The sequence below is a fragment of the Podarcis liolepis genome (genome assembly GCF_965112155.1).
Source record: "Podarcis liolepis genome assembly, chromosome: 7".
Classification (NCBI taxonomy): Eukaryota; Metazoa; Chordata; class Lepidosauria; order Squamata; family Lacertidae; genus Podarcis; species Podarcis liolepis.
The window spans coordinates 46,307,910-46,327,553 of record NC_139561.1 but is presented as its reverse complement, the minus strand read 5'-3'; the positions used below and the strand labels follow the sequence as shown (position 1 = coordinate 46,327,553).

Sequence of the window (19,644 nt, the reverse complement as noted above, 5' to 3'; positions counted from 1 at the left end):
CTCAACCTCTCTTCTGCAATCCCAAGCCTTGTGTTCAGTTAAGACACATTAGGATTCACTATAAAAATCCATTCAGGTCTTTTTGCATATACTGGTATGAGTTCTGGCTAACGAAGTTCTACTCAGAGTATACCAAATGAAATTAAAGGATGTAATTTAGTCACATCTTTTAATTTCAATGGGTATTTTCCAAGCAGAACTAACATTAAATACAGCCCAGTTTGCTTATTCAGTAGATTTAATCATGACCCTTGCCTCTCATATCACAGAATCTAAAATTACTGGTAGACCAATATTAGCACAAGGATGGCTTGAGTCTGTAGCTCCCACAAACCAAGAGGCAGGTGCCATAAAAAATGCTTATGGGTTGGCAGCATCACCTAAACCACAGATGGGAAACTTGCCTGAAGCAGTCCCATTCTTCCATCACATTAGAAACATTCTTCCTTGTTTTTCTTGGCTTTTTACAGTCTTTCCCCTCTTTTTATATGCAGTGTCAGAAAAGATGGAAGGGGCAGCATTTTATCTGATAAATATAAAACTTTTAAAAAACATTTTTCCTGGTCGTATGGCTCGGTGAAAGCCTGAGAACAAATTGCTAGGTTTCTGGCATCTGCAGTGTGTGTTTTTGTTTGTTTGTTTGTTTGTTTGTTTGTATAGTCAGAAAGGAATTGCTTTCATTAGGTTTTTAAAACATTGGATATATTGGCCTGTTGTACTTAAAAATAATAATTCACTGCATACTTATTCATGCATCATCCTTTTACACCCAACAGCACTTACTCCTGAAAAGACTTGCCTAAGTTTAGGGACTCTAGCATGAGGCAGTCACTGTGAAAATTTAAGCACGGTACCGTAATTCTCATTCTGGATCAATTAATCCAGAACCTTTGTGTCTGGCTCCATCCATCACTGGCATGCAGCCTCCAATACACTAACCCTGAGGGAATATGGCCCCCCCAAAAAAACAGAGGTCACCCTTTCCCTTTAAAGTACCTGTGTGAGTATTGAGGTGATTTCTCAGCAATGTGACTGTCCGGAAAGCTCTGCCACAAAGATGGCACTTGTGCGGCCTCTCATCTGTGTGGCTTTTCATGTGACGGTCCAGGTTTGAACGGCGTGGGCAAGTGTAACTACACAGTTCGCACTGGAATGTCTTCTTCACTCCTGTCCAGAAAGCAAGGCTCTTTAGCAGTCTTAAAATAGCAACCCTTTTATATGCATAAATGACCTGGAGCACCACAGAGGCAAATCTAGTTCAAAGTCCCCACTTTGAGGCAGGATCCTCCTCATGTTTTTCTTCCACCCCACTTCCAATTTCAAGGCACCTATCCAAAGGGGACAAAGTATACCACATCAGATTAAATCAGGGGATAGCATTAATAAAACCAATAGAAGTAGATCAAACAAATTAATTAAGGAGGCAACTCCTGATCTGAGGTAACACTGATCTGAGGGAAAACTAGATAATTCACATCCTGAAATCCACCCATCACCCCTGTATTTAAATCTTCATGGAAGGAAACACCAGATTCTTTAAAAAAGTGGGGACAAAAACCCTTTCTTGATCTCAACAGGCCACAATGAGGTATCAAAGACAGTCAAGTCTCCTATCAAAACATATCTGGGTTTCAAGGTTGGCAAGGCTCTTTGCTCTAAGATGATGATGTATTCAGGAAGAGAGCAGTAATTCCTATCCAGAACAGATACTGAAGATGCCCCCCTTCTGCTCCCCAAATCCAATGTCCCATGTACCTTTCTTTTTAATTTTTGTTGGCTTTGGGGGCTTCATGTTGCCCACCACCTTCTCCGCATTGACCTCTGACAACAAGCCCTCCTGTTGCTCCTCTTCAAAGTCGTATACAGACACGTCCACATCTTTTCCCTCCTCAGTATAACGAAGTTTGCTTTTTTTGGTTTTCTTTGTCTTTTTGGCTGGGGGCTGATAGTCTGGGTCTTTCTGCCAATTAGGATCCTCCTGGGGCTGAAGTTCAGCTTGCTCCAGCGTCTCCACCTCACCATTTGCACCAACTTTTACCACCTGGAAGCCTTCCGGCAAAGGGAGGGTGTGGCAGATCATAGGCTCCCCTTCCTGGAGGCCTCCTTTGGAGACCTCATTTTCGTAGGCCCCCTGAAGTTCTTCCACAGAAGTGGTAGCAACAGGTACAGACACTGGGACAGGCACCTGGACAAGTTGGAGCTCGCCCAGGTTTATAGGCTGCTCTTCCATATTCACAACTTGTAGGGTTATTATTTGCGTGTCGTCCACAGTAGCCTCAGCTTCCTGTTGCACAGTGCCTTCCATGACCTCCGTCTTCATCTGAAGCAGCGTTGGATCAAGCTGCTCCATCATGACCATCTGGACACCAGCATTGACTTCCTGTACCACTTCAGCCCCATCTGCCTGGTTGGGTGGCATTGGGCAAGCATCCTCCTCCTGCCCACCTTCCCGGCGCCTTTGATAGGTTTTCCTTTCTTTGCCTTTAATGAAAGTTTCAGACTCTTCGCCAATAGCTTCAACTGCCTCCCCTTCCATGTCACCTTCCTGCTGGAAAACAGAGGGAGAGACAAAAGCTACACTTAAGCAGTTGTTTCAGCAGCTTGCAAGAAATGGGGGGAAAGAGTCTCACACCTTAAGAAATCTGATCAGACATGAATGACACATTGCATTTGCTGAAAAAAGAAATGCTCAGAACGAAGACCCCTGCTCACAAATATTATGGATACAACTCCTTACACACTCTTGATATAGGTCTGTAATGTGAAAAAAGAGAAAGAATTCTAATTCTAACTCAGGATTTGGGGGACAAGATCAGGCTACAAGGATACATGCATTTTACACTTCTTTCTTCCTCCTGCATCCCATGAGTCAGATACAGTATTTTGGGGCTAATGCAAAGCTGCTTCTGAATTTTTTGTCCCTCCCAAAAAGTGTCAAAAAGATTGAGTCTCTGGGGACACCATAAAATCCCTCCACCATTACTTTCAGCAGTAGCCATTAGTCAAAAGTGAAAGGAAAAGGCAAGCTGCTCTGGCTGCTCCTGGAAATAAATGGTCTAGGTGTGATGTGATGTACCAAAATGGCACAGGCGAGGCAGCAACCCCAAAATAAGATGTCAGAAAAGCACAACCTCCAAATACTTTGTTTTGGATCAGCTAGCTTTTGCAACCATACCCTTCTTTACTGTGCTTATGTTGCTTTTCCCCAAGCAGGAAAAATCAACTAAGTGGAAGGGAAACTGGAACATGTTCAGAATGTTGTGTGGATACACACCTAAAACTGAGTGCCTGGGACACTGCCAATACAAAGTAAATGGCTGCTGTGGAGGTGTCAATAGTTCACAGGAAGGGAACAGCAAAAAGGCTGACAACGTGGGCCAAAACAAAGAAGAGCCCACACAAATGCTCAGTGCCACAGCAAAAGCAAACGCAAACAGAAGACAGTTGACATGTGGGAAAAGGCCCATCTGAGATCTGTTAAACTTAAAACAATATTTTAAAATCTTTAGCTTATTCTAACCCCAGAGGGTTGGAGTACCTAAGAACATTGAATGTTCTTTCTTTAAAAAGAGAGTGAAAGAAAAGTCTTTATCTGAACTGGAATTTGGAAGTCAACCTTTAGAGTTATTTTTAATAAGACTACAGTAATCCTGCAAATAAATCTATGCACAGCATTCACTCATCTACCCACACTAGCAATTTGTTGCATAATGATAACATTAAAATTAAAGGAATGAACCAACCTCTTCCATTAAAAAAGCACAACTCTGGTGGTGCCATGAAAAAGTCCCAGAGTTGAGCACTTAAAATTAATCCAGATGCAGACTTTAGGGATTAAATTACACCTGTGTACTTTTTGTTACAGAATTAACACAGGATTGTCCTTCTGGGACATTTTTGGGCCATTCCAGTTCCCCACAATATATTGAAATGTAGCTTGGAATAGAAAACCACACCTAAAACACTTATTATTGCTACTATATTTCTATCCCTCCATGGAGCTCAAGGTTGTATATATGACTCTTCTCTCCATTTTATCCTCACCACAAGCCTGCACAGCAGGTAAGGCTAAAAAAAATCCTATGTTGATTAGCTCCGAGATAAAACTGCATTCACTGAAAGGCAAGTAAGTATCTTCTGGAAGCAGAGTAAAAACTTGCTATTTTGAACCACTATTTGGTAGGTGGTGTTGAAGAAAAAGGGATTCTGGCTTGACTTCTGTTTTGCTTTAAATATGTTAACTTGCTTAGGTGTTTAGCTCACATGCAAGACACCACTATCCAGTACAGGATTACATTAGACCCTGGGATCTATTCCATCTCTTTGAAAGTAACAAAAGTGAGGTTGATATAGAATGAGGTTTGTATTGATGAGTATACAAGGTATAAGGAATGTGTTCTACCTTCTTCACACTTAACCTTTGGAAAACACTGCTCTTGTCCATGCACTTCACATTTCCTCCAACATAATAGATACTTTTAGAGACCCATGTGATTGTTGATGTGGAACAGCAGCACCCAACATTTTGCAAAAATAATTTCAGCGTCAGTATAACTAAGAAACGGAAAATTGACAAAGCAATGCAAAACAAACTGACATGCAATGAATCCCACTGGTTTTAAGTTAGTTTCCTGTTTTCTGCCAGCAGCTGTCTGAGTATCTCAGTATTACATCCGCCTGCATGACAGTTAACAGTGAGATTCAACGCATGCGCTTAATGAGCTCTCCTGTCTCCCTGCCCAGAAGCTGACCACATGATTTGCAGTGTGGGTGGGTTGCTTTGCTTGTCAACACTGAGACAGCCTCACATCTCTTGCCTAAACTTCCCCACAAAATAAATCATTCCATATCCTAGCAGGCCAGCTAATGTGTCTGCATAGGAGGAAAGAGGGGGGAAATCCAGAAATTAAAAGATCAGAAAAAAGAGAATATTTGGTTAGCTTGATGCTCTAAAAGTCACCTCTATAGGATTAAGTTTTGAGACAACCCAATGACTCACTTTCTGGTCAACTACATCAGGCCTGTTGCACGCGCGCACCCCCTCCCTTTTAAAACAAAAGGAATAGTAGCATTGATGGAAAGGCCACAACATACTGTTCTTCAACACGCACCACAGCATTTAATTTGAGCATCAGTAAGTGGAAGCATGTGCAATTTGGGCTTCTACGGTTGTGAGGCTTTATAGGAGAACCAGCCCACTTAGAATTTGCATAAAGGCATATTGCCACTTTAGTGTAGTAATTACATTTATGAACCATAAAATAGCTTTTACCCTTTTTATCCAAAATTAGTGAATTATTATGCATCTTTCTAAATGTTCTTCCTTTCCTTACCCTCCGACTTGTCTGTCTTAATAATTTTTGCATAGCACTTAGCACAATTTTAAGCACTTTAAAAAAAAATGCCATCAACCGTTTTGGAGACATTCTGAAACATTTTTCTGTTTTCACAACCATGGCAGAAGAGAAAAGTCTGAAGGCCTGCAGTGCATGCTGTCGGTTTTTAATTTGCCTCTGTGAATTTTAGAGTTCATTTGGATTGGCTCACCCTGCACACCTGCAGCAGAAGCCCATGTTTCCAGCCTTGGCCATTGCAGAACACACCTACTCAAGTTCTGCTCTGGATCTCCGATTAATATTTACAGTGGAATCACGGCAAGTTGCTAAGAATTTAAACCTGTAAGGTTTAACTGTCTTTTACAACTTGAGAAGTTGGGTTGGAACACTGAACCAATTAACAGGTTAGATTAATTGATTAAAAACTATTTGAATAACTAAACTGGTACTTCCTATTTTTAAAAGTCTGCATATTCTCCCCCCCCAAAGATTGCTGTTTTTAAAGCACTTATATACTGCTTTCAGGTTGGTTGGTTTTTAAAGCAATAGTGGTATATAAATTTTATGAAAAACATTATTATAAATTATACAATAACAGGTGACAAGAAGCACTATCTTGAAATAATATTAATATTTCAAGTAGTCCACCTGCCACTCTCGGCGGCTTCCAACAAAATAAAGGAACACATTAAAAGCTTCCTGAAACAGGGCTGCTTTCAGATGCCTGAAATATGAGGAATTGGCTCTACTAAAATATGCCTGCAAAAATATAGGGCATGATATTTTGAAAAGTGTAGCATTTTTCTTCAGAGCTATTGTTCTTACTAGTATACAGATGTTAAAAAACCACACACACCAATCTTAACATTTATTTAAGGAACTTGACAGCTTCAATTAAAAAAAAAAACCCTCAATGGGACAGTTGCATCACGGTGGGGGGAGTTCAAACAAGGCTCCGGATCCACAGAATACACTCAAGTTCCTGGTGCTACACAATGGTCCAGAAAGCTAAGACAGTACCACCTTTTAGAGGAAGCAATTTAATCAAAATGCAATTGCGATCACTCCTGTCTGTTGACTACAACATAACTGGCATCCAAATCTGCCTCAGCCTGTATTTTCCTTAACATGGTAAAGAAAGAAAATGCTACTTGCTTATTGTATTTTTTGCTCTATAAGACTCACTTTTTCCCTCCTAAAAAGTGAGGGGAAATGTGTGTGCGTCTTATGGAGCAAATGCAGGCTGCGCAGCTATCCCAGAAGCCAGAACAGCAAGAGGGATTGCTGCTTTCACTGTGCAGCGATCCCTCTTGCTGTTCTGGCTTCTGAGATTCAGAATATTATTTTTCTTGTTTTCCTCCTCCAAAAACTAGGTGCGTCTTGTGGTCTGGTGCGTCTTATAGAGCGAAAAATACGGTAGTTTCTATGCCTGAACAGCCATGTTCAAGGGAAAGTTTTGTATGTTACCCTGCTGTTTTAAAATTATGCTATCATGCATGACATTAAGTGGTTAACCTAAAGGTTCACAACAAACATGTTTTTGCTCCACTACATGTAGATTATTATAAATAAGCAAACAAAGAGGCAGACAATAACAAGACTTTACTAACAACTATAACAACAAAGGGAATGTTACATAGAGCAGTGTTTCCCAACCGGTGTTCCGCGGCACACGAGTGTGCCGTGAGACATCGGCTGGTGTGCCGCGAGATGCCTGGAGGGAGGCGGGCGAGTCGGGCGGCGAGAGGCGGGGCGGCGGCGACGAGGAGAGGCCGCGCCTCCTGCTGCTGCCTGGCGCTCCTCCTCGCAGCCGGCAGCGCTGCCTGGGCGCCTCCGCGCGACTCTGCCTCGCTGGGTTTGGTCTCCCAGCAGAGACGGGTCACACGCGCACCTCCCTCCCTCCCTCAGCCTGCGCGGAGGGAGAGCCAGAGAGAGGCATCGCTCCTGCGCGGCGGGAGAGGGAGCAGCCGGAGCGATGCCCCTTGAAATCTTCGCCCTGCCTTCTTCTGGAGCGACGGAGAGCCTCTTAAAACTCGTCCGTCCGCTTCTCTCCCTGCCAAGAGGCGTCCAGCAAGCCGGCTTTGCCAGCGGAGCCAGCCTTGGAACAGACCCATCCGTCAAGCGGGGATTGTGCGTCCTCCTGGACAGAGTGTAAGCAACCGGGTTTAATTTGGGTTACGCGGAACTCCAGCGCTCAGGGCGGGAGTTTAGGAAATCCAATCGGGTGGCGCCGCTCTTCCTTGGGACCCCATGGGGAAACACTGGGGACCTACTTCTAAGCAAACGGGTCTACACGTCTCTCTGCCCCCCCCCTTTAACCTTTAGCTTCAAAGCCAGAGCAAACCGAGGCTAAATCCGTATTTACATAGGATAGCTTTCGTGCGTCCCTCCCGGCGTGACGCTGCGCGCTGACGTCACGGGGCGGGGCTTTAATGGTGGTGTGCCGCGAGATTTTTTTTCAGTAAACAGGTGTGCCGTTGCCCAAAAAAGTTTGGGAAACACTGACATAGAGCATATTATTACAAAAGCCGTTCCCTAAATACAAAAAAACACACAAATAAAACTCAGGTTATAGTTACCCTAAAAATGTTCATACTGTTTTTTACTAAAAGCAGCACCCTCTGTCTTGAGCTAAATTTCCAACATTTATTTCTAAGTAGCTAGTATTAAAAAGGGAAATATTCCGCATCAATGGAAGATACTTCTCCAAAAATTTCTTTTACCTTTTTAAAAGATTCAACTTGAACACAATGATTCACTATTGTACAATAGCCACCTAAGTGGTTTTAAGTAAAGTTAGCCAAATTCATGGAAACACCTATCATGAAAGCTAAGTCAAATCATCTTATTCAGGGGCAGTATATCTCTAAACACCAATTGCTACAGGGGAGAGCTGTTGCCTTGAATCCTGTTTTCAGGCTTCAGTTTTAGTTGAAAACTTTTGTAAATAAGATGCTGGACTATAGATAGACAATTGGTTGGATCCAGGAAGGCTTAGTTAAGCATCACAAAGGTGAATAAGGCATTTTTTGACCTTTGCTAGGTTAAATGCTGATTTTAAGGATTCTGCAAAGGCTATTTTAGAAATGCTTATGAGTAACTCATTTCACTCCAGAGACAGCTTCAGAAAAACCTGGGAGTCAGTTACTCAAACCCAAGAATTGAGTACCTAGAACATCTGTTCTCTTGGCTTTTGAAGTGTACAATAATCTTTTAAAGGGCAATAAATTTAGTTCACCAGGAAAAACAGTGCCTAACTAATAGCAGACATGCCCACTGAAGCTTACAAGATTCTCAACTAATTAAGAATTTATACATATTTTTTCTTAGTCACATGCTGCAGATATATTCAGAATTTCAGTCAATTTAGATCTGTGTCATATATCTTCATGTTATTCCACAGCTGTACATATGAACTCTCCCTGTTTTTCAATGATAAATGTATGAACATTTATGATCCTTACTCACACTAAGCTGGTGAGCACCTGTCATTTTGATAGTGCCATCAGAAGACTCAATGTTAAAAGAGGTTACTCTCACTTGTGCAGAGTTGTTGTTGTCTTAATGAAATATTCCAGTAAGTGACCAAGATCCCAAGCTTGTATGAAAGCTTTAAAATAAAGTATGCAAATGTGTGAGCTTTCAGTTGATGTTTAAGTCATTTTACACACATGTAAGAACTCAACATACTGTAGACCAGAGTTGGAAAATTTCTGAGTATACAGCATGTATATTTCCCAACTAGCCCTTGTTTAGCTCAGCTTGCAGTAAATTGTGCCCCAAAGTCTTATTCCAACTGATCAGGAATGTCAGAGAGCTCCTCTTCCATAAAAACCCTGCCCTAGAAGCTTTCACTAATGTAGTTTCTTTGCTTCAGAAGAAGCAGGGAGTACTGGAGTGCTTTCAAATAGCAGCTCTACCCAGCTATGCCTCCTCCAATCCCACATCCCCTCCTCCTCTATTTTAAAGAGAGTTTTGAAAAGGATCTTGCAGTAGCAGTCAACCATGGCCAAAGGCAAAACCAGTGTTTCTCTTTCACGATCTTTCTGTCAAGAGCTGGAGAATACATCAGGTGCCATTAGGAGCAACCCTTTTGATATGAATGCTCCTTCTTGACACTGAGGAATCAACAAGGTATCAAGGTGACCCACCATTGGGATTAATCAGAGAATATGAAGAAAAAAAATATTTTCCAACACTAGCTTATGAATCCATCTTCTAGGTTAAGTGGAGGGTGAGAGAGGGAAAAGATATCAATCCCTCAACACTTGCCTCTTCTAAACTGGACTCTTCTGGCTGATGCCTTGTTTCACTTTCTAGCCAATGCAAATAAAATCCCTTTGGCTTCAGTGTGCAAGATCGTCTGCTTGCAAGAAACCAACACAAAGATCTATGAACTCTGAACAAAATTGTTAAGTTCCAGGGAGCTTGAAAGCAACTGGAGGTTGCCCCAGACTCAATGATAGAGTACACACAGACACACACACACACTAGGTATGGGGAACCTCTGGCCCTCCGGATGTTGCTGGACTACAACTCCCATCAGCCCCAACAAGAATGGCCAATGGCCAGGCATGGAAAAAAATTGTAGTCCAGAAACATAACACTTTCCTTACCTAGCTTTCCTCCAGGAGCTCAGAAGTTGCAGATATGAATAAAAGCATAAAATGCTGTGCATGAGATGCTATTTAAGCCATTTGACAGCAAGCAATGGAGAAGGTCTATTTGGATAACACAGAGATAAATTTCCTCTTTCTTGTTAAGTAATAAGTTTCCAAGACCGTACCCAGAGGGAAAGCTATTCCACCGCAGTGAGATTCAAAAAGTTCCCTTGTTTATGTGGAACCATTTTCACTGAAGTATGTCATCTCTAGTTAAGAGGAATCAGGTGGCAAGTGATGAGACAGAGCCCTGCCTGAGACCCTGAAGAACTGCTGCCAATCTGAGAAGACAATACTAGGCTAATCTGACTTTATATAAGGCAACTTTCCATGTTCTTAACAACAAAGTCTATGCATGTCAGTTCAGAACTAAGTTCCACTGAGTTCAAAGCAGTTAACCCCCAGCTAAGTGGTTATAGGATTAAATCAACAGGGCTTGAAATTTATTTTACAAAGGTGGAGCAAACTCTAAAAATCCTGAGTTCTATACTACATGTTACAAAGGCCACCACATTTTGTAATTACAGCTATGCTAATAAAATAGGCTGGTTGAAGCTACTCCAGGGTTCTTATTTTACATATTTATCTGGGTCCAATATCACCTCTGAATGTACAAACTGGAAGTTACTTATATGTAATGGTACAGTAGGGAAAGTGAAATTTACAAAAATAAATGAATTCCACCAGGTACAAGAATTCACATTAAATGTAACCTTAAGTTTTGAAAATAAAGTCAGGTTCCCTAACTATGAAGCAGATTCCCAAACTGCTGCCTTAATTTAATCCTTAGCAGTACTGCTGAGAATTCAACAACTGCAACATTAGAATCAATTGATACATTCAGATCTAAAACCAAGGTGAATGCCTCAATATGCCAGGAGATTTCTGGAAGTTTTACAGATATATGAGAGTTCAACACAGGTGGAGATAAAAAGATAAGTAGAAGCAGTTTGTTGGCATAGTGTAGATGGAAGTGGAGCATAACAACAGGCAAGTCTGAACTATAGCTCAGAAGACCAGGCTATTAGAGGAAGAATGTATCTGATACAGTACCGGGGGAAATTTGCTAAGATTTAATCATAAGAACATAAGAAGATGCTGCTGGATCAGGCCAATGGCTCATCTAGTCCACCATCCTGTTCTCACAATGACTAACCAGATGCCTGTGGGGAACTTGCAAGTAGGACATGAGTGCAACAGCGCTTTGCCTACCTGTAATTCCCAGGAACTGGTATACTACCTCTGACAGTGGAGGTAGAACATAGCAATTATGGCTAGTAGTTGTTGATGATAGTCTTGACCTCCATGTATTTGTTTAATCCTTTTTTAAAGCCAACCAAGTTGGTGGCCATCACTTCCTCCTATGGGAGACAGCTCCATAGTTTAACTATGTGCTATGTGAATAAGTACTTTCTTTTATCTGTCCTGGAATCCCCAATGAAATAAATGGAACTACAGTGCACTGTTACATAGGCATGTCTTTCAGATGTCAGCGCAGCCTAGTCCCAACAAGTTAACTTTTGCTCAATAGAGTCTACTGCCGCCAGTATAAGCCAACTCTAACACCATCAGATTAGCATGAATATGTAAGAGTAGCCTTGATTAAGTTACTCCCCGCCTCTCAAATTCATTTGTTCCCTTGCACCACTTTGTACAGTACACTACTTGTCCAAAGCCTGCAAAAGAGTAAGTTAAGGAGCACACAAGGTCCACCTGTTTTCATGGTAGGAAAGTTTGAAAGTAAAATAAGAAACAGAATGTAACCCATAAAAGAGCTTACTGTGGTTATTTAGAGATGATTCATTTGCACTAGAAAGTGACAGACGAATGACAAATGGGCAAGACTTTAGAACTGTGTTTTAAAATATATGTGGGTGAGGGATACTAGTTTGGAATACACTTTTAGGTTTAAATGACTATTCAGACAATCACTACAATATTGGGAGCCCAAAAGAATATTTTTTTGGAAATCAAGCAGAATTCTAACTATTACAGCAAAACAGCAATGATGGCTACTGACAACATAGAAGCATTAGCTACATCAAGATGCTGCACCAACTATGGGCTAGCATAATATAATTATAGTAGCATGGGTCTATTATTTCACTTAAATCTCCCCTCATGGACCACCTCATTCTGTAAAGAACGTGTAACTGTAACTAAATAGTCAGAATCAAAGCTGGTTAGCTATGACCAATACCCCTCCTCTCCCCATTTTAGAAGGCAGTTCACTAGTGTGATGCAATTATGACTTATCCGTCAAGATTACCCAGGATGGCTTGGGCAACTTGCTATCACTCACCCTAACCTACTTTGGAGAAATACATCTAACAGGCCCACCAATTTCACACTAGCAACCTCAAGCATGTTCTCAACTGCTCAGATTAAAGTGACAGCATATATTTAGAGCAATATATTTTAAAACAAGGCATATAAAGTAATATGCAAATTTCTGGTATATTCCCTTTGTGAAAGAGTTCTTTTCTTAAAATAAAACCGCAGGAGAACCTTCAGGAAGATATAGAGTCAAAGTAGTAATAGACTTCTCTTCTTCAGGGCTGTGAGATCCCCCTCCCCCAAACCTTCTTGGATTTACGGCATGAGGATGTATAAAGGAAGATCTCTACAACCTCCCGAATTGCGTGGCCCAATTTTCTGGCAGTTTTAGAGGGCTTTCCCTTGAAGTATTACTCCCCTCCCCCTTTAAGAATAGTATCTGCACAAAGATAATCGGGATTAGGTGGTAGCGTCGAGGCCGAAGTCATGACTGGGGGTATGAGTGAGATCGTGAAGTCTTCCCCCCCCCCCATCCTTGACACCATCCTAACTTTACGAAAGGACCTTCCCCGGTAAAGGTGAAAAGGGGAGCCCCGCGTGAGCTCCTTCCCGGTTCCAGGCCGGGCGGGCGAGCTCGGGCGTCCCCGCCTGGCGCTCTCCCGCGCTGCATGGCGCTGCAGCTCAGCCTGCCTTGCAAGAGGGAGCTCGAGTCCCGATCTTGAGCTCGCAGCGCCTCTCACTCCGCAGCGCGCACAGCGAGGCGGCGGCCGGCGGGAGCAGGCGGGCAGGGACGGGCAGCGCGGACACGCAGGACCATCGGGGGAAAAGGACGCGGACGGAGCAGGCCGGGGACGGTCAGCTGGGACGGGACGAGGACGTCCGGGCATGGGGAGGAGGGAGAGAAAAGCAGAAGCGGAGACGGGCGGGAATCGACGCGGGGCGGAGGCGACCGGGCGGAACGAGAAGCGAGCCAGAAGAGGCGGGAGGTGGCAGGATTAGGCCGCAGGTTAATGGGGGCGGCTCGGGAGGAGCTGGGAAACGGGGGGGCGGGGGGGGAGGAAACCCAATCGACTCGGCCAGGATCAAGGCGGGCGGGTGGGTGTTTTGAACAGAGGTTTTTGGCGGGGACAGGAACACCCGGGGTTAGTCGTTTCCATAATGGCGGACGAGTTAAATAAAAAGCGAGTCACTCCAGCAGGCCGTGGTTGGCAGCGGCGGAGAGGGTGAGGCGGCGGCGGGTTGGGCAAGGCCGAGCTAAGCAGCCGCGCCTCTGTCTATTTATCCAGGCCCGGCCTGGTTCCGGCAGAGGCGCTGCACTGGGAGGCCGATGGGCGGCAGTACCAGGCCGGCATCAGGGCGATGGGGACGGTAGAGGGAGACAAAGCCCCGCTCCCCATCGGCGGCGCCGCGGCGGGTCCCAGCCCGAGCCCCATCGTGACACCTAGAGGCCGGAGAAAGCGACTGCAAACCCCCCGCGCTGCTTACCTGTCCCGGAGGCGCCTCCGGGCCGCCCCTGCTGCCCCGGGCCCCGCCCCGCTCGGGCCCTGCGGAGCTCCTACTGCCGCTGCCCCGCCGCTAGCGGCCGCCGCCAGCGCCCAGCACCAGCTCGCGGTTTAATCGTTCCACAGTCGCCTCGGACACAAAATGGCGGCCGAGAGAAACAGTGCGCCTGCGCCAGCCCGGCAGCCGCGGCCGCCGAAGCCGAGCGAAGGGAGGAGGGAGCGGGAGAAGCGGCCGCGCGGAGCACCATGGGAGGAGCCGCTGGGCGCCAACTTCAAATAGAGGACCTAGAAGGGCCGCGGCGGACGTGAGGGCGGGTGGCGCTGTGACGTCACGCGCGGCCTGGGCCGAGGGTGCAGAGCACTTGCACGTTGAAAGCGCGGGCAAAGGGATTGGTTCCGCGGTGTGGCGCCCTCTTGAGGTGACGTTGGCTCTGTTGCCACCTGCCGGGAAAGGAAAACCTCTGTCAACGGGCAGGGGTGTCACGGGCGTCGTGTTGGTATAATCAGGAGCAAATTGGTGCAAACGTGTCCAGAAGCAAAATAGACGAGCTTGGATATGTAAGTTAACTGCAGCTTGTCAGAGGCAGTTTGTGATTGCACACCTTTGCCTCAAAATAGAGATGCTACTTATTTTTATATTAGAATAAACAATCCCTTAGTAGGCAGAAATTCAACAGGCAAAGCTGCCACCTCTCAGTGTATATCTGTGGTGAGAAACACTGCTGTCCTTTTTAATTTGATGCACAGCCATTAAAGCCCTGATACCCAAAAGATTGGAGTGGTGGTGGGATCTACAATCTTTTAAAATTTTAAAGATCTACAATCGCTAAAAGTCATGGGGATGTTTGCTTTTCAAATCTTATTTGTCTTATTTGAAAGGCACAGTAATAATCAGGGAAAGGATCACAACAGGTGGGTTGATGTCCTTTCAAAGTCCATACAGTATTTGTTAGGATATGTACTGTACATGGAATGTAGGTAAACTAACTGCAACCCATCTCAATTCTTAGTGAACGGTTCCCGCCTCCCTTGAAATATCTAAGAGGAGAGCAGTTTGTAGTTGAAAGTGATTATCAGAAATTCAGCAGAAAACGTATTAAAGAGATTTGCTTGTGTCCCATTCCACATTAAGGTAGTTTAGATTTTACTTTTAATTGGTGCTTGGTTTCTAAAATGGGAAGTAGCTCTATCTAGAACCCCCTTACCTGTCCTTATGGAGCCAGTGAATTATAGTTATTCAGGGTGTTCCTTGCTGCATATGTAACATGAATGTAGTGACTATATGTTTCGTGGTTGTTTCTAAATACATTTCTTCTACTTTAATAGTATTTATATACCTCCCCTCACCACAAAATATCCTCTATATATCTCTAATCCCTATTCTTTAATTAATCCTAGTTCTTTAATTGGAGCTGTGGTAATTTTTGTGGCCTTGGAGCAGAAGTTGCCATCTTGAAGGGAAACAGAGTTTTCTACAAAAGAACAGTTCTCTCCTAGAAGAAATCAACATTATTTTTTTATTAATTACATTTATATACCACCTTTATATTCCACGAATCTCAAGGTGGTGTACATGGTACTCTGGTACTCTTCCCCATTTCATCATCACAAAAACCCTGTGAGGTAGTGACTGGCCCAAGGTCACCAGTGAGCTTCATGGCTTTCACTATGCATCTGTCACCTGTCTTCCTCTCTTGGCAAAAAGAGGATGACTATGTCTGGGTCCAACCCTTTATCTCCAGTTCCAGGGCAACCATCAGGGTCCCAACATCACTGATACCTGCCCTGAGTTCCCCTTTATCTTTTGTGGGCCAACACAACACCCCTGACAAAGTGCTGTTACAAGGTATTGAGGGAAATTAACATGGTAGCTAGTCCCTGCCATCCAGCATTGCTGAAGGCATCACTGTTGCTGCTGCCAACCATTGTACTAACAGGTATGCCTGCTAGGGCATATTGACGGGGGGTGGGGCGGGCACTAGAATGAACAATGCATAGGACCACCCCTACCTGGGGCTGGCCCTTTCCAGTTTTCCTCTCAAACGACAGCTTCAGGGAAACCTCCCCACTTCCATCTGCTTACACCAGCTAAAAACAGCTAGGGAAGAATTTAATGCTGAGCATAGGCAGTGATCCTCCATAAACCTGCTGGCCAAGAAATCCCCAAACATCTATTTCTGGATTTGCTGGATGGCCATTTTACTCTTGGTGGACCTCATGGGAAGCATGACTCAATGCTTCCCACTAGAAAACCAGACAGCAGCAATGATAGATGTTGGAAATCGTTTGCCTTGTATGAATTGTCTCAGGCTTTGCAGGTGGCCTGTGGGTACTTTAAAAATCCCCTAGCTAATAGGGTAGCAATGATAAAGAATGTGTGCTCTCTCTCTCTCAAAAGGTATTTTATTCTTTGTATGGGAGAGGCAGGTACAAGTACAGCTGAACGTATGTAGCTTACACTGATTTCTCCTACATCACAACTTTATTTGGGCAGTGGGTAAATAAATGGAGAGCAGAGAAAACCCACTGCAAAAAAATATCTTTTTAAGCCTTCCATTTTGCTTACTGGGTTCTGGGAAGGTTACATGAGGGCCCTGGGCTTTGCACATCCTTCTCAGAGGGCAGTAAGTTAGGCCAAGGGCAAGGCTGCTGTAGACAGGTAGGTATGGTCGTGGGGAAAGCAGTTCCAGAGGTTCCTGGCTTTACACTATTTTGCATTTGCACATGGACCCCTGAAACCAAACCCTCATATAAGCTGCGAGTTACCTCTACACAATCACAGGAACTTCCACCTGAAGTGGTATAGTCCAGACACTAATTCAAAGTTATGCATTTCATCTCAGTGGCAGGCTAGGGAAGCAGCTTAGGGCACTTTCGATACATTTTAGTGAAGTAACCATGTGGAAACGAAACCTAGGGATGTGCCAATAAGAAACTCCAACGAAACAATTATACAGGGCAAATAGCTGGGTCTTTCGCAGGAGTGAAATATTCTTCATCAGGGAAAGGGAGACTGTGGCCCTCCAGGTGTGGTTAGATGGCTAAATGCCCTCTGTCCCAGTCAGTATGGCCAATGGTAAAAAACTATGATAGTTTAGCAACCTCTGGAAGTACAGGGGTTCCCCATCTCTATGCTAAAGGGATCCATTCAAGCTGAGGATCTCAAGACACATCATTTTGATGTCACAAGCCAAGGAAGAATTAATTTAGGAACAACCTTGGTTTTAATGTACTTTACATCCATATATCCTTGGGCTTTCCTCATTAAAGAGCTCATTTTGCCCAGTGACTCTAAGTTAATGTAAGTCGGACATGTTTATGCTAGTTTCTGGGTGTAGGAGCTTTTTGGAGTCACAAGTGGTACAGGGAAATTCATGGGCACATGCATATTTTTATAAGCGCATTTACCTAACCAGTATTTATCCACTTTCAAAATGTATTGTCTGTTCTTACCTAACAGCCTACGTGCAGCTCTCATTCAGGCATTGATTCAAAAACACTGCATCAAGTGCTCCCAGACAACTGGAGTAATGTTCTTATTTTCTTACTGTGAAACTAGATGAGATTCTATCTACGCAGTTTACAATTGTGTTACTTTTTTTTTTTAAGTAAATGGCAGACATAAGTCCCCTGACTTTAGCCCTTTGCCCTCCCCCTATATTTCTGATCCATACTTGGGGGGGGGCACATACCTGCATTAATTGTAAAAAAATGTGAATTATGTTGCATCTTGTTCAGCACCTTTGCTTCTTTTCAAATTGCAGACACATTGAACTAATGTTTTCAGGAGACATCCCCAAAGAATTCTCAGCCTAGGTTATCTCAAGAATCACCTTTCTTCATATGAAACCTGTCTTAACATCTTCGTCTTCTGAGGCCCTGCTCTAAGTTTCCTCACCACCACAGGGCCTTTTCAGATCTGGAATAACATGCCAAGGGGGTTCACCTGCCCCCTTTGTTGTTTGCTCTCAGATAGGCAGGAAAGACCTATTTCAATGAACTTTTTCAGATTACTCTCCTTGAATTTCATCTTCCTGTTAACTTTTTAGTGTTTTGCACTACAATCCTATACCTACCTAAATGAGTGTAAGCTGTCTTGAACTCAGAGGGGCTTACTTTTGACTAAAAATATGTAGGGTTGCACTGTTAATATCTTTAAGATTGTTAGTTTGGCAGCTTGCTTTTGCTGCTGTATTGATTTTTTTTCTTTCTTTCGACAGAAGTTGAAAGTCAAATGTGAGGCTTCAACTGTGTCGGTTTTATTTCTGGTGTACAAGTTATTCTCTTTAACTGATATCCAAACACACATAAACATAGTACCAAAGAAATATTTTCATGTTCCTTTCCTGTCCAGTTTGTTAAAAGTTTAGAAATACATTGTCAGAACATGACAGTTTTCAGAGATCCAGAGGGCTCCAATAGGAGAAGAGACTTCCTTATTCACTTTAATGCTAGTGTGAATTTGCTGTATTGATTTATATCTATCATCTATCTATCTATCTATCTATCTATCTATCTATCATATTCAGAGAACCTTATTTAACAAGGCAGGGTATGAATATTGAAAATCGATGAATAATGGTTTCCATTTCTATTTTCTGTACTGCAGGAAGGACAAGGATGACTTGTTGCCTGTGGTCTTCAGCGTTCCCCTTTCACTTCTGGAAAGAAGCTTGGTCCATCTTCCTTTTTATTTCACCACCTGTAAAACCACTGAGAAACTTCAATGCTGTACTTTGTTGACTTGAGTTACCTAAGGTGTTTTTGACCACTTGAGGTTTCACAACACCTCGCTCCTTCCCAGTTTGGTTAGGGAAACTCCACAGCAGCAGTCACAAAATGATGTACACCCAACTCACTTGCTCAAACTTCTTTTTATTTCAGGCTTAAAGTCAAAATTAGCCAAACCTCTCGATAATTACATTATATATATTTATATATCTATGTAGATATACAGATAAAATTATAGAGATTTTATAGAAAAGACTTTTTGCTTTTGTTTGCAACCTCCCCCCCCAAACAAATGTGTAAATAAAAATAATAAAATAGCCAAAGAAGTGGCAGCGTTTGTCTATCCATGTTTCCATCTGCCACAGCACCACTGTTAAAAACAATCTGTCCTTTCTTCCTCCTCCACTGGGAGGTGGGAAACTCTCTCCTGTAATTGTTGTGCACTTTCTTTCCCCCCACCTCTCAGAACCGAGAGAAGAGTTTGCAGCTCCTCAGTAGCAGAATATACCTGGTCCCAATTTCCTGCAGTATTCACAGCCCCAGAGGGTGGAGGGCATGGGCAAGCTAAGAACAAGTTGAACACTAAGTGGGACTTCAAGAACACACAAAAATTCTTCCAAGTTTGTTTCAAATGGGAGATGGCTTTAGCAACTGAGACTTTCTGCCATGGCCATAATGCTCAGCTGTTGTTTTTCTCCAAAATGTGGCATGTTGATCCTGGCAAATGGCAGAGAGCCATACTCAATCCCTCAGCCCCGTGGGCTCCTGTAGGAAAGGAAACAAGCAGATCTCTCAGTGTCTTGTACTCATGTTAGTTCCATGAGTGAAGCAGCCATTGGGGCTAGGAAAAGGCATCCTCCACATAAGACAGCGTGTGGGTAATGCTAATACTGCAGTGTGTGCATGCGCTTAGGGGCAAAGAGCTGCCCAGTCTATGGCACACTAGTCTGACCCCAGTCTGTGTGACTTGGTTGAAGTTCTGTGGCATGCAAAGTCTGGGTCCCAAAAGGATCTGGCTGGTCAGTTTGTGTGGCACCCTTCAGAATGCAGTGCTGGCCATGCTCCCCGGGGCAAAGATTCGGGGCAAACTGTCAAGAGACTCTTCTAGACGTCGATGAGCAGATTTCCCATCTTCTC

General features: G+C 43.7%; 2 protein-coding genes and 1 long non-coding RNA gene across 22 annotated transcripts in view; 1 reads left to right on the top strand and 2 right to left on the bottom strand.

Moving 5' to 3' along the window:
* CTCF (CCCTC-binding factor) overlaps nt 1-13,911 on the bottom strand; it is a 22,278-nt gene extending 8,367 nt beyond the window's left edge. Inside the window, exons 1-3 of one of the 2 annotated variants that reach the window (XM_083514803.1) lie at nt 13,760-13,911; nt 1,756-2,545; nt 997-1,167 (exon numbers count right to left, since the gene is read on the bottom strand). In XM_083514803.1, the coding sequence (XP_083370929.1) occupies nt 997-1,167; nt 1,756-2,536 (952 nt within the window). In that variant the 5' untranslated portion in view covers nt 2,537-2,545; nt 13,760-13,911. Of the gene's footprint in view, nt 1-996; nt 1,168-1,755; nt 2,549-13,759 lie in introns of both variants that reach the window. The other variant, XM_083514802.1, reaches the window with a different exon arrangement.
* On the top strand, nt 12,820-19,282 carry LOC310712135. Of its 2 annotated transcripts, none has more exons than XR_014528772.1 (2): nt 12,820-13,128; nt 15,519-19,282. It is a non-coding gene; the product is annotated as an uncharacterized lncRNA (long non-coding RNA). The 2 variants fall into 2 exon arrangements; XR_014528773.1 differs by lacking the exon at nt 12,820-13,128 and adding an exon at nt 14,153-14,334.
* RIPOR1 (RHO family interacting cell polarization regulator 1) overlaps nt 18,632-19,644 on the bottom strand; it is a 111,584-nt gene continuing 110,571 nt past the window's right edge. For all 18 annotated transcript variants that reach the window (XM_083514796.1, XM_083514787.1, XM_083514786.1 and 15 more), the window contains one exon: nt 18,632-19,644. In XM_083514796.1, coding sequence (XP_083370922.1) covers nt 19,547-19,644 — 98 coding nt within the window. In that variant the 3' untranslated portion in view covers nt 18,632-19,546.